This window comes from Pseudonaja textilis, chromosome 5, assembly GCF_049901715.1.
Source record: "Pseudonaja textilis isolate UNSWEBS1 chromosome 5, rPseTex1.2, whole genome shotgun sequence".
Taxonomy (NCBI): Eukaryota; Metazoa; Chordata; class Lepidosauria; order Squamata; family Elapidae; genus Pseudonaja; species Pseudonaja textilis.
In genome coordinates this window covers 43,182,621-43,196,989 of record NC_141994.1, presented here as the reverse complement: position 1 = coordinate 43,196,989, position 14,369 = coordinate 43,182,621, and the positions used below count along the sequence as shown (strand labels likewise).

Here is a 14,369-nt window from a genome sequence, read left to right as displayed (position 1 = left end):
GTACTGGTCCATGGCCTGTTGGGAACCAGTTTGCAAAAGTGGCAGGCACGTGCATGAAACCATCCCCCTTCCATCCTCCCATACTGCTGCCACCGCTGCCAGTCTGTGACCTGGAAAGGTTGGGGATGCCGGTTTTGGTGCCTAGTTATAAACAACTACTTGAAATTCAATGGTTCATAAAACAAAATGTCAATCTTAGCAATTCTTCGTAGCTGGAGGATAGCTCACAGAACTTATAAGAGTGACCTTTTTAAAAACTATTATATAATTGAAGGAAGATAGGAGTTTCAAAATCTTTAGCTATGAACTTCTAGCATGAAACATTTCTGTAATTCCTGTGATTTATATTTGTTTTGTAATATGATATTTAACTATTAACTACCAACTTCCAAATTAAAGCATGTCTCAAGAGAGTAAAACTTGTATGAATATACTGTATAATTCCTAATCTCTTATTCAGTGATGATTTAAAGAGTATGATGATTATAATCATTATAGTCATTTCTAAATTTCTTAAACACATCTGCTTCCTGCTTCTTAGCATTGATGACAGTGTCATAAGAATAATTTTGTGGTTGTTTTGGTATATTTTGTCGGTATATGCTATAAATTCACAGTTTTGTAAAGGAATCTGTCAATCCTTAGTGCATTTTTAAAATATTTTTCAGGGATGTAGTTATCAAATTACTTCAATATGAAGCATCCACTAATGTGGCAGATAATAAAGGGTATTTTCCTATACACTTGGCTGCTTGGAAAGGAGATGTAGAGATTGTGAAGATTCTTATCCATCATGGGCCATCACATTCCAGAGTGAATGAACAGGTGATATTATTAAATGTATTTGTTTATATCTTCAGCAAACACAAGTAAGTATCCTTTTGTTCTTACAGAAATATGACTGGATTCAAATGAAGTTCCTTCACGACAAAACATTATTTATCTGGGTAAGGGTTATATGGATGAGAGGTTTTATACAATATAGAACAAGTTTGCAAACATCTGACATCAAAATAGATTTTTTTTTTGGTAATTACTATGATATTGTATTTAGTTCAGTCTTTTTTAACAGATCTATATTTCATCATTGAGATAATAAAAATAATATTTGGAACAAGTGCTACTGATTTTTATAGGTTGGTTGGGCTACAGAGAAGCATTGTAATTCCGTGCTGTAAATGAATAGCAAAATTCTATTGTTATGTTAACAGTTTTGTATCGTAAAATCAAAAGAGACTGAAGTCATATTAAGAGTAGGTCTATTTAAATTAACACTGGCATGTTTTTGTAAATAGTTTTATCAAAAATTTTAAAAACTGAGAACATGTAACAACTTTACTATCTTTAAAGATTTGTAAGCTCTGCAAAATGCTAATGTCCCCCAACCATCTTATATACAACAATATTGGTTATTAAATACTCTGGTAGCATTTCATAAAATGAGATAAGATGTGTGTACTATTCAAATCTACATTAATTTGATTAGAATTTATTTGAATGGTTGCTTATTTCATCTAAATGACACCGGGCAACTAACAATAGATCAAAACAATCCAATAAAATAAATTAAGAACCAATATAAAAACAGATATAAAAACTATCTACAATCAATTAAAAAAACCACGATCAGCAGTATGAGCTATTCTATTAGAGTGCAGCAGATATAATCCTACTACCACTTCCATGTAGTCCCTTAGAGTGATATTAAAACAACAGAAATTCTTACTGGCTTTTCTCTCTTTCAAAACTCTCAGTATTATCAGACAATGTGTTCTAGAAATGTATACCATTGGCATTACAGTACTGTTTTCTAAAGAGTTTGTGTCTAGAAAATATTATAGGCATAATAGGATGGCAAAGGGTAAGCTGTTAGTACTTTAAACTGATGGAGGTAAAAGACTTAAGTTTTTTGCATCTGTGCCTATTACTGTATAAGACCATTAAGAGGCAAGGAAACTGTTCTAATCATCCTTCTTCCTTTCTACTAAAATATATTTAGGAAAAGCTCAAAAAAATAAACATACTGTAAATCTGATGAATCTGGAGAACTTTTCAAGTATATTTAATATAAATGAAATTTACAAAATGGAAAGTTTGAGTATTTGGCTTGTTTGTCAGATTTCTAGTTGAAAAGATGTAGAATGTGTCACCTGTTTAAACAAACTTTTATTTCATTGTTAAATTGAAAAAAAGGGATTCAGAATACTATTTTTACATATTTCCTGTAGTTTTGGTGTAAGATCATCTAATGTAAAGTTTCAGAATGTTGAATATAACATTTATTCCCAGGAATTGTAGCCATAGAATGTAGTAGCTGCTTTTTTATAGGCATGTGAAAAAGAAAAAAATATATGAAAAAAGTAACTGTATCTGAAATTATAGTTTACCTTTGGTTGCTTTTTTAAAAAATCAGATTGCTAAATTGCAAGTACTGGACAAATTATAAATTAAAATCAGGAAACGAGTGATAAGTGTTATTTACAACAAGGAATTTAATGTTAGAACAAAGAAATAACAGTATATTTATAAACAATCATTGGGCAGGCAACTGTGATGTTTACTAGGCAAATTGTTTCAGTATAAGTAAACAACTATGTGAATCAGCAGAAAAAGATGTGTGAAGTATAGAAGGATTTTCTTGGTTTGTTATATATAAATGAGGGATCAGGTTTAAAAGTAAATTTGTTACACAAGTATTTGAACTTGACATTTTAAACAATTGCTTAGAAATTATGTTGAAATACAATTCCTGATTCACATATAACAAGCAATAACAATATGATCTGCTAATCATATCAGGATCTATTACTGTTCTGAAATATGGATGAAAAAAACAAGGTCCTTTTGTGTTGTATATTTTATTTAGTGTGTTTATATATTGCCAATATCATAAGGACTCACTGTATAAAACTAAATATAAAGCTATTAAAACTCTAAAATTAGTAATGCAACTTGATAGAAATGAGCCTAGCATCTATATTAACTGAGCATACCAATTCTTAAAAATAATAAATCTTGCTAAATTGAGAGATCTGTGTAAAAACTTGGTTCTTAGGCCTTTTTAAATATTATCCAGGAAGGTGCTGTCCAGTTTTCTGGGGACACGATATAACATAGGAATAGAATGGAATTTAAAAAACACCAAGCTCTTCTCCCCACTGCCATTTCACGGAAGGAGATATCTTCGGTGGTACTTTTTACAGTTTACATTTTATTTCTGAAATGTTTTGGAGATACGTGAAAATTATGACACATTTTAATATATCCATTGAAATAATTTTAGCACAGACATTATCTTAAGAACACAAGTATTCATAAACTATAAACTATATGATAAATAATAAACTGATATAAAGTTTTTGAAAATGCTTTAAAATCAAAACAGCAATAACCACAATTCAATAATAGGGGAACAGATATTTACAGAGAATAGTAGGACACATGCAGGCTGGAATGATTAACTCTCAAATTCAAGAATTTATATCTAGTCCAGAAAGACATTTTAGCAGCAATTGTATCTCTTGAGAGATGGCATTTCAAGTAGAAGTACCACATCTTGTTTATTATCTCAAATATAAAGAGAGGTAAGCAAGATCTTCAACTAAAATAAATTTAAGGTTTAAATTTATGTTTACTTGAGAAGACTTTTTACTCTTTTTAATAAATAAATATTAGTGCACAATTATATTCTGACCTTAAGCCTTTTATAATCCCATTGACATTTGTTTTATGTGAAGAATCACATAAACTAGGTTCATATTATAATAATCTTTAATGCATTACATATGGAAATTAGAGAAGTTTCAAAAACCGTTTCCTGTTTTCTATTCTTTTCTTGTCCTTTACGTGTCTTGCTCTATAAATCTGTTATTTTCTATCTTCCTTATTTCTGTGTTTCTTTCTTCTTGCTTTCTACTTTCCCTCCCTCTTCCTTTTTCTCTTAGGGTCAACTCAGCAGTTGCAGTAGAACTGCAATAGAGGGGTTTTATCAATGACATTGACAAAAGGTTGAAATTGACTAGACACTCTCAGTTTTAGTCAGTTTCAATCAGCACCTTGAGTCCCAGGTAAAGTTATCCTGAATTTTGCTGGAACATGCTCTTTGCAAGTATTTTTCATGTACATTGAATTGGGTAACATGTACTGTATAACCCATGCTCAATGTGTGCTTTTCCAAATACATATTTTATTCCTGTAATTTATATACATGAATTATTAAAATAACCATGTATGAGAAATTGAATACCTCATTGCATATTTAAATCAAGCATGCATGGCTTATAAAATATATTCATTATGCTTGTGGCTAAGACTGTTCTACTACATATTTTCTGGCAAAAGTCTATATTGCAAAAATATAATTAAATTGGGAAAGCCAATACTTCTATACAAACACAGTACTTTTTGTTACTTGTGTTAAATATAATATCTATTCAATGTAAACAATTGTAATAACACAGTCGAAATGATAGGACTAAAATAAAGTTTGTTAAGATACTAGTTGTCATGATTTGCAATTTTTAATATCTTTATATTGAAAAATGATTTAGAAGAAGAGTAAGAATTTGATATTGGTCTTAAGAGAATTGATGAAATTAAAGTATAACTTATTTTTAAAATACTTCTATAGATTAAAAGTATAAATCTGGATTGTTCTTTTCCTGAAAAATCATTGTATGCTGATCATTGTATGGATATTTGATTATATTTATAAGTGACCCCAACTCTACAGCTTTCCAACACTAAGAATTATTTCAACATATGTGAAACTGAAAATATAATACTTTTCATATCTCTATTTGTAAGTTCATGTTCTTAAAGAGACATGTTTAATTTTAAATTTGACAAGCAGAAATATTTATCTACTCATCTAGATTTTTTAAAAAATATTATTGTTACTAGTAATGCTCTGGAATCAAAGATGTTTCCGTTTGCTCTAAATATTAAGAAATATTTTTTTAAATTTGATATTCTAAAATAGAACTAGCATCAATAATGTACTATTTAAAGTAAATTACATCAGTTATTTAGGAAATGTATATAGCCACTTATATCACCAAAGTGGCTTTAGGCAGTGCACAGAAAATTAAAATCAAAAACAAAACAAAACAGTTAGAATTAAAAAAATATATTAGAAAAACAGTGACACAATACCATCCACAATCAAGAAAAATCCCTGCTTTGAATCACTAACACACCAATCAAACCAGACTTATTGAATCACCTGGAACAAATGCCTGTGGCTAAATCCAAGTTTTTGAACATCTTCCAAAAGGCCAACAGAATTGGGGCCATCCAGATCTTGGTGGTGGTGGGGAGATACTATTCCACAGGACAAGATCAATGATAAAGGAAATATGATTGCTAGGTACTACAAAACAAGGTCCTGGAGAATAACAACAATGCTGATTCTGATAATCAGAGACAGGCAGTCTTTGGAGAATAACAGCAATCCGATTCTTGCCATGTAGAGCTTTACAGGTGATAGCCAATACCTAAAGTTGTACATCACCTTGTATTGCACCTAGAACCTCAATGGAAGACAATGCAGCTCACAAAGCAGGGGTATTAAATTGGCATATCATGGAATGCCCCAAATCGTCAGCTGTTGTACTTTGAACTGCTTCCAGTTTTTCAAGGATAGAGTCATCTAGACTACATTAATGTAAAACCTACCAAGAAGTGCATAAGGCATTTATGACTGTAAATAGGGCATCCCAATCCAGAACTGGGCTCAATTGGTTCGCAAGGTGAACTTCTGTAAAGGCCTTTCTAGCCAGACTACATCTCCTCTTCAAGCAGGAATGGTGAGTCTGGGGAAACCCTCAAATTGTGCTCTAGCATAAAGATGGAACATCTGTAGATTTGAGGGTCAGGTGTATATCTTAAAACCCATAATCACTCAGTCTCATCAGCTGAACTGAAATCTGTTCTTCTCCATCCAGGCAAAGGCTTCTGGGCACTGATAGCATCATTTAGTCAGTTCAGGACAATAATATATACTTGAATATCATTGGTGTATTGTTGATATCTCATCCAGTTTTCATGGATGATCTCTGCAGGAGTTTCATGGAAATGTTAAATAGGAATAGGGAATGAACACAGCCACAAGGAACCTTGTGAAGCAGGGTATTCAGCCATGGAACTCTTCCCACCTACCTGAAGGAAGGAGAACTAGTGCAACAGCATCTTCTGAGCTGACTCAGAAGGATACCATGATTGATATTATCAAAGGCCTCTGAGAGACTTAGGGCCTTAGGGCCAAGATACATTACCTCTATCCTAAGTCTATCAAAGGTTGATCAATATTGTCTGATGCTATTACCAGGACTGAATCCTGATTGAAAGATGTGCAGCTAATTTGTTTCTTCCAGGACCACGTGGAGATACAAGACAACAAACTTCTCAACAACCATTGAGGAGATGGGCAACATATACATTCAATAAATAAAATAAAACTTGAAAAGGGAAAGTTGGAAATTGGATGAGAATTGTCCAGTTCAACAATGGCTTCTTTAAGAAAAAATGAATGATTGCCTCTTTCAAAGCATACCTTCCACAAAAAGGCATTCACTACCACATGGATTCAACCAATGTCACTTCCTGGGATGACTTGACTAGACAAGAGGAGTGTGCATCAGATTATTTAAACAAATATTGTAAGCAATATTGTACATTGACATGAGATGGAGAAATATATCCAATATTTATTTATTGGTTATTTAGTGTTTATTTACTTAATCAGTTAACAGAATAATAGAGTTGGAAGGGACTTTGGGGGTCTTCTAGAATCTAGACCAATCCCCTGCTCAAGCAGAAAACCCTATACCAGACAAATGATTGGCCAATCACTTCTTTAAAACCTCGAGTTTTGGGGCACTCACAACTTCTGGAGGTATTCCATTGATTATTCTAATTGTCAGGAAATTTCTCCTTAGTTCTGGGTTGGTTCTCTCCTTGATTAGTTTCCATCCATTGTTTCTTGTCTTGCCTTCAGGTGCTTCTAGTCCGTCTTTTTGTTAATACTGAGTTCCTGCCACAGATCTTCATATGTTTTAGGCTTCAGTCCCCTAATTATCTTTGTTGCTCTTCTCTACACTCTTTCTAGAGTCTCAATATCTTATTTATATTGTGGCAACCAAAATTGGATGCAATATTCCAAGTGTGGTCCTACCAAGGCATTATAAATTGATGTTAACACTTCACATGATCTTGATTCTATCTCTCTGTTAATGCAGCCGAGGACTGCGTTGGCATTTTTGGTAGCTTCAGGCTCATATTTAAGGGATTGTCCACTAGGACTCCAAGGGAGCTCTCATAATTACTACTATTGAGCCTGGTACCACCTATTCTATACCTGTGCATTTCGGGTTTTTTGCCTACATGTAGAACCTTTCTTTTCTCATCATTGATGAGAGTCTTCCTAAGTATAGATGTCAGGCTAATAGGTCTCCTGGATGCAATATTTTCCTTTTTTGAAGATGGGAAATATATCAGTCCTTTTCCAGTCATCTGGTAGTTTAATATATATTTTTAATGGGTTGGACTATTTTTTCCTTTTGTGTAAAGACAGATGCATAAAACAAGTTAAGCAGTTCTGCTTTCTCCTTGCTGCTCTTCACCTTCGTGCCATTTTCTCCCATTAATGGATCAATTATTACTTTTGTTTTTTAGATGATGAAAGAAGCTTTTATTTTTATTTTTCACTTTTGTCACAAACCTTAGTTCATTTTGAGCCTTAGCTTTCCTGACCAATTTTGCAAATTCAGGCTATTTGCTGATATGCTGCCTTAGTTATCTGCTCCTCTTTCCACTTTTTATTCTTGTCCTTTTTGTCTTTCAGCTCATCATGGAGTTCTTTGTGTAGCCATGCTGGTTTCTTTTGAGATCTCTTATTTTTCTTTTTCACTGGAATGTTAGATTGGACTTCCCTATTCTATCTTTTGAGAGACAAAGGTCTGCTAGGTTTGTCAGGAATCTCTTTGATCTTCCACAAATTGAAATGTTTGTCTCCCAATTGATGTCAGAGTAGCAAAAATCTATTTCTTCTGTTTGGTTGGATGGCCTGTAGTGTACACCTATGGCAATGTTATTTCCCCCCCCTTTTATACTGATCCAAATACATTCAAGGCAGTTTTCATCATTGTTCTATTGTATTTCTATAGAGATGTAGTTATGTCTTATATACAATTAGTCCTCGATTTGCAGCAGTACATTTAGTGATGGTTTGAAATTACAACAGCACTAAAAAAGTGACTTATGACCATTTTTCACACTTACAACCATTGCAGCAACCTTATGGTTGTGTGATCAAAATTCAGACACTTAACAACTGATCCATATTTATGACGGTTGCAGTTTCCTGGGGTCATGTGATCACATTTTATGATCTTCTGACAAGCAATGCCAATGGGGAAGTTGGATTCACTTAGCAATCATGTAACTAACTAAACAACTGCAGTGATTCACAAATGTGGCAAGAAGGGTTGTAAAATGGGGGAAAACTAACTTAACAAATGACTCACTTAGCAACAGAAATTTTGGGTTCGATTGTGGTTGTAAGTCGAGGACTAGCTGTATAGCACAACTCTGCCTCCCTGCAACACTGCAACTCCCTGTAATACTGCATTCTATGCCACCAGGGCTCCTTTTTATACTTTTTAATTGATTTTTATTTGTAATATTTGTAAATTGTTATCTTGTGATGCAAGCTTTTATTGCCTGTTCTATAACTGTATCAGTATAAAATTTTGAAATGCAGTTTTATTCACACAAAAATATTTCTTTTTATAATATAAATATGAATTCTAATTAGTAGGAATGTAATGAATTCGAATGGGTAGGTGTGTAATTTAACGCATGCTATAATATGATGTCTGTTTTAAAAAGTATAAAAATATTTATAAAACATGAGTATAACTTATCTAATTAAGTAATATTTGCATGAGATTATACATTCTTGTGTTTTGGTTTTATGCAAATGTTTTCTTTGAAATAAAAATGAAGAATGGCTGTATTTATTTCTATATATTTCAATAGTAATCTGTAGGAATGAGATATATGAGGTACATGGACAATTCACATGAATGCATTTTAAATATACTTTAGATGGACTTGTCTGATATAATAGTTTGGTTTTACTTTAAAAATCCTGTTGTATAATAGAAAGCACTTCAGCTTATGATTGTATCTCCAATCCTTATTATCACTCAACAACTGGCATCCAAGGATTTGCAGTCTGTCGAGTATGAGTTTTTATGTACTTACAGAGAAAATTAGTGAATCTTTGTGTAAGCAAAGGGATTCTATTCATGCAAGGTAATTTTAAGATCCAAGCAATAGAAATAGGATTACTTTGAAGACAATCTTCAAAATTGTATAATTAAGCTTTCTATCAGTCAATGGGTATTGAATTGGTAGAAAAAATAGCTTTCAATATCAGACAATTAAACCACTGAAATTAATAATAAAATTAATATATTTTGTTTTGATTGTTTCATATACAAGTAGTCCTTAACTTATAGCCACTTGTTTAGTAACCATTTGAAGTTACAATAACATTGAAAAAAGTAACTTGTTTTTCACACTTACAACCATAAGAGCATCCTGATGGTCATATGATCAAAATTCAGACATTTGGCAACTGGCATGAATTTATGACAATTGCAGTGTCCAGTGGTCATGGGATTAACTTTTGTGACTTTCTTACAAGCAAATTCAATAGGAAGTGAGATTGACTGAACAACCATGTTATCAACATAATAACTATAATGATTCACTTAACAAGCATGGCAAGAAAGGTTGTAAAATAGGGCAAAACTCACTTAACAACTGTCTTGCTTAGCAACAGAAATTTTGGGTTCAGTTGTGTTCTTAAGTTGAGGACTTCCTTTATGCACAAATCCCTATCCTGATTGTACTAACTGAGAACATGAAGCAATGCTTTTGTTATGTTTTACCGTTTTTAATTTTACAGTTGAGACAGAATATATAAGAATAGTATTGGAAATAGTTAAGTACAATTTACATTTAAGCAAAATATGCAGATACATTTTCAAATGAGACTTCATATACAATCAAGATTTGTGTTCCTCTTTCTAATGAACAGATTGCATCATTTAGAGAACAAGAGAAATTGACGTAAAAGAACTAACTCATCTAAAGTCTATTAGCAAAACTAATGTTTTATTTGCTGCTAGATCTGCTCAGTGCATTAAAATCATGCCTCAAAAATGATTGAATTGTATTATAGTATTCTGGAGAAGGCATTTAATTTTTTTCTCTTTTAACAGAACAATGAAAATGAAACAGCTCTGCACTGTGCTGCCCAATATGGACACTCAGAAGTGGTTGCTATTTTGCTTGAAGAACTTACAGATCCCACAATAAGAAACAACAAATTAGAAACTCCACTGGATTTGGCAGCTTTATATGGCCGACTGCGGGTGGTGAAGATGATAATCAAGGCATATCCAAATCTGATGAGCTGTAACACAAGAAAGCATACTCCTTTACATCTTGCTGCACGTAATGGTCATAAAGCTGTGGTACAAGAGCTGCTAGAAGCTGGAATGGATGTCAGCTGCCAAGTTAGTAATGTTTTTAAAAACGTTGCACTATTTAAATAAAGGCAGGCAAATCATATAACCTTACAGTTTTACATTTAACACATTCATAATGGCAAATAATAAAGACAACTTATAACTTGTAGATTGGGCATAACAAATGGCTTCTGCCTCAACTAAATTACGTTTCCTAATATTTTTGGGGTGAGGAAAGCTCAGTAATATTTGAACCTCTGTAAAAAGCCGGCTTGTGACTCAAATCTGATTTAAGAAAGCACTATCCATCATTCTTTTAAAGCATCTACAACAGCCACCTGGTGCTAGATAATTAAAGTTTCACAACTGTACTAAAACTTGCTGTCCTGATTAATCATATTCCCAGCCATTTAGAAAAAGCTTTTAAAATTAATCTTTATGGTGACTTATTTCTCCCACAATATTGATAGGCCGGCCAGAATTTTATTAGCGATGAGAACTATTCTCTGTTGCAGTCATATGTAGCTCTATAGCATAAGACATTATTAGATTTTCTCTAGATTTTCTTTAGCCTTTTTCAAATTGTTCAGAACAAAAAAGAAGCAGATAGGCTTTGAATATATATGATGTTCTTTCTTTGTGATTCTGGCTCAGTTATAGTCAGCTTCCACGGAACAGAATTAGCTAGACTTGGCTGCCAAGGATTTCCTGCCAGTTATGACTAAAAATCTCTCCAAACCCTGAATCCTATATTCAAAATCTAGCTTCACAACGGGGGTAAAGAACACAACGTGGCTAGATAATAACTTACTTGCTTATGAAAAATGGCCTATTACAGTTCACAATAAAAGCATATGGGTGGGTTTGGTGGAGAAAAAGAGATATCTCAAAAGAAACTTTAAGTCCAGTGATTGAGCAATGATTGACCTGAACCGCTGGTCATGCAACATTATATTTCTAATGAAACAGTAATGGAATTTGCCTTTGTAAATGATTATGGCCATTGTTAAAAGTGAAACTGGTAAGACAGAAACCAGTGATTCAAAGGCTGGAGAGATTTTATGAGCATATATAGCTGTCAAATTGATACATTTGGTAGAAACTCATTTGATCTGTCTCACCAGAGCACATATGAACCATGTTTAATTTATTTAGATTAATTTTATGTAATCAGTTTATAAATTAAACTTTGTATCACTGTATAATTTAATCAATGAGAGCCTGAACAGCATATACAATTATTAAGCTGAAACTACTAACCTACAGAATTGGAGAATCTTCATAGATGAGATCTCTCGAGGTTAAGAAGCAAATTGAAGGATGCACCACCTATGCCAAGGGAGTGCATTCTATGGTGCAATACATCTCTTGGCTCACACTAATAACTAAGGACTTGGCCTAGAATGATGCAGAACTTCTAGATCAGTTCCAGGAATGATTCTTAAATACAATCTTGGATGACCTGGACTAGTCCTACCACATTATACAAGCTGATCCAATTTTGTGTAGGGATTCCTGGCTCTCTTGAAACACACAAGGTATAGCATATCCACACAGGTTCTGTCACCAAGTCTTAACAATAACCATAAGCAAGAATTGGAACTTGCCCCAATGAGCAAGGTAAAGGTGTCCCCGCAAGTTTTACTCTCTAGTTGTGACCTACTTTAAGGAGTAATACTCATCTCTTTTTTGTAAGCCAACTTTGTCTGGAGACGTTTCCATGATCATGTGGCCAACAAGAAATCATGCCACAGCGCAAAGCATAGGGCAAAAAAGAGAATGCTGTAACCTTTCATCTACTTGCATTTGAATGCTTTTGAAATGCTAGGTTAGCAGAAACTGAGACAAGTGACAGTAAGTCACTCTGTCTCATGGCACTTGGGTCTCAAACTGCTGAGCTATAGACCTTTAATAATCTAAGATTCAGTGAGTATCATGTAGCAAATGTAAAATCACCCATACAATTTAGTAGCAGTCACAGTCAACTAACTGAATCTGAGAAGAATCAACAGCATTAGATAAGTGTCAAATTCCAAATTGGTACACTAACAGTATACCCAAAAGTATTTCATGGGACATCAGGTGGGAAATAGCATCTTCCATGTCAGTCTGAGGCACTAAGTTCAAGGGTGAAATTCATAAACCTGAATAACTTCTAGATCCCAGTAGAGCTGAAAGTTCCATTATTGCCTGATCCAAATATATACAACCATTGGCTCTAGGGTATTTTGCTGCTTCATTAACATTGCCTTTATGGACCAGGGCATAGTCCTGTAATGTCAGTCAAGACTATTGATGGATGCTCCCTGTAACAGTGATCTTGCATAGGAGTTTCTGCTCTTGGTCACATCAGCTGTTGACTTCCAGCTTATCCTGAAGCTTCCATGGTTGACTCAATAATTTCCTTGTCTACAAGCACATTGGTGTTCTCTGTCAAATGATGCCAAAAACGTATGGAATCCTGTGGGCCACTCAAAGAAACCAGAGCCCCGTTGGCCAAATATGTGGAGTTCCCTGATGCTTTTGCCAAGAAGGTCAAGCATCTTCACCTTCACTGAGTTATTTACAGGACTGTCTCTCCCCAATTGTCTTTACCTGCCTATCCAATGTAGCAAGAGGAACATGCTCTGGGTACCATCTGCTAAGGAGAATCATTTTGCACAATATTTTGGTTAATCCAATGTTTCTTTTGTGCTCAAACATTTAATTAGATATTACATCATGGTATAAAAGTAATGGATCAATTTGATAACCTTCATAATTAGTATAAACTCATTGCAATAATTCAAATGATGTTTTATTATGATAGTTTGTCATGTTCTTCTGTATGCATTTCATCTAACTTTCAAATTTATATTAACTGATATTTATAGGCTATGTCTTTGTTTAACACAACACAACACTTGTTGATCGATTTGTACTGATTCATATTAGTAAGTTTACTGTATTTAAATTTTTGGAATACTTTTTGTATCACAATAACATATTTTTAGACTAACTTAGAGGAACAAGGCAGCGTTAATGTCCAAAATGGCCCCTTCCATTTCTGTGATGTTTGTGAATCTTCCACTAAACATTGCAGAATCTGGACTTATTGTAGTAGTCACTTGTTTGGTCTGTCTTGTGATCTATGCCTTACCAACCAATACTAACTGCTGTGTCCCGCATACCTATTTTTTTGGAGACGGGAGTAAACATATTTGGTCTGCATACTCTAATGAGATAATAGCATATTTATTCTGCTATAGTTTAATATACACCTGATTTTAATAATATATGGGTGCCTAACTAAATGATTATGGTACATACATTTGGAAAAGTGCATAATATGCATAATTCCTTCAATACTGTCCAACTATTTACGAAGTCTGCACTACCATTACTGTTAATCTTCTAATTACTCCTTATCACCATCCCCTCCCACTTGTGATTGTATGAGTGTAACTTCATTGCTTGTATCCTTACAATTTATATTGACTGTTTCCTAGTATGTTTTGATTGCTTATTGTACCCAATGACTATTATTAAGTGTTGTACCTTATGATTCTTGACGAATGTTATCTTTTCTTTTATGTACACCGAGAGCACTTGCTCCAAGACAAATTACTTGTGTGTCCAATCACACTTGGCCTATAAAGAATTCTATTCTATTCTATTCTATTCTGAACAACTATTGCTTTTGTTCTTATGTTTACATGTACAGGCACTAAAATATTTTTTAAAACCACACAATTATTTTTATTCAGGGAGAGAGTAATACTATAATTTTACCATGGAAACAATTCCAAATTCTGAAAACATTGTACACTAAAATGTAGAAAATGTTCA

The 14,369-nt window shown here is 33.4% G+C and overlaps 1 protein-coding gene across 16 annotated transcripts in view; it reads left to right on the top strand.

Moving 5' to 3' along the window:
- The window catches only part of ANKS1B (ankyrin repeat and sterile alpha motif domain containing 1B), a 286,179-nt gene that overhangs the window by 20,380 nt on the left and 251,430 nt on the right, over nt 1-14,369 (top strand). For all 16 annotated transcript variants that reach the window (XR_015743859.1, XM_087934636.1, XM_087934639.1 and 13 more), the window contains exons 3-4: nt 669-825; nt 10,293-10,589. Coding sequence is in view for 15 of the 16 variants with exons in the window: in XM_087934636.1 (XP_087790762.1) it covers nt 669-825; nt 10,293-10,589 (454 nt within the window). In the remaining variant the exon portion in view is untranslated. The remainder of the gene's footprint in view (nt 1-668; nt 826-10,292; nt 10,590-14,369) is intronic.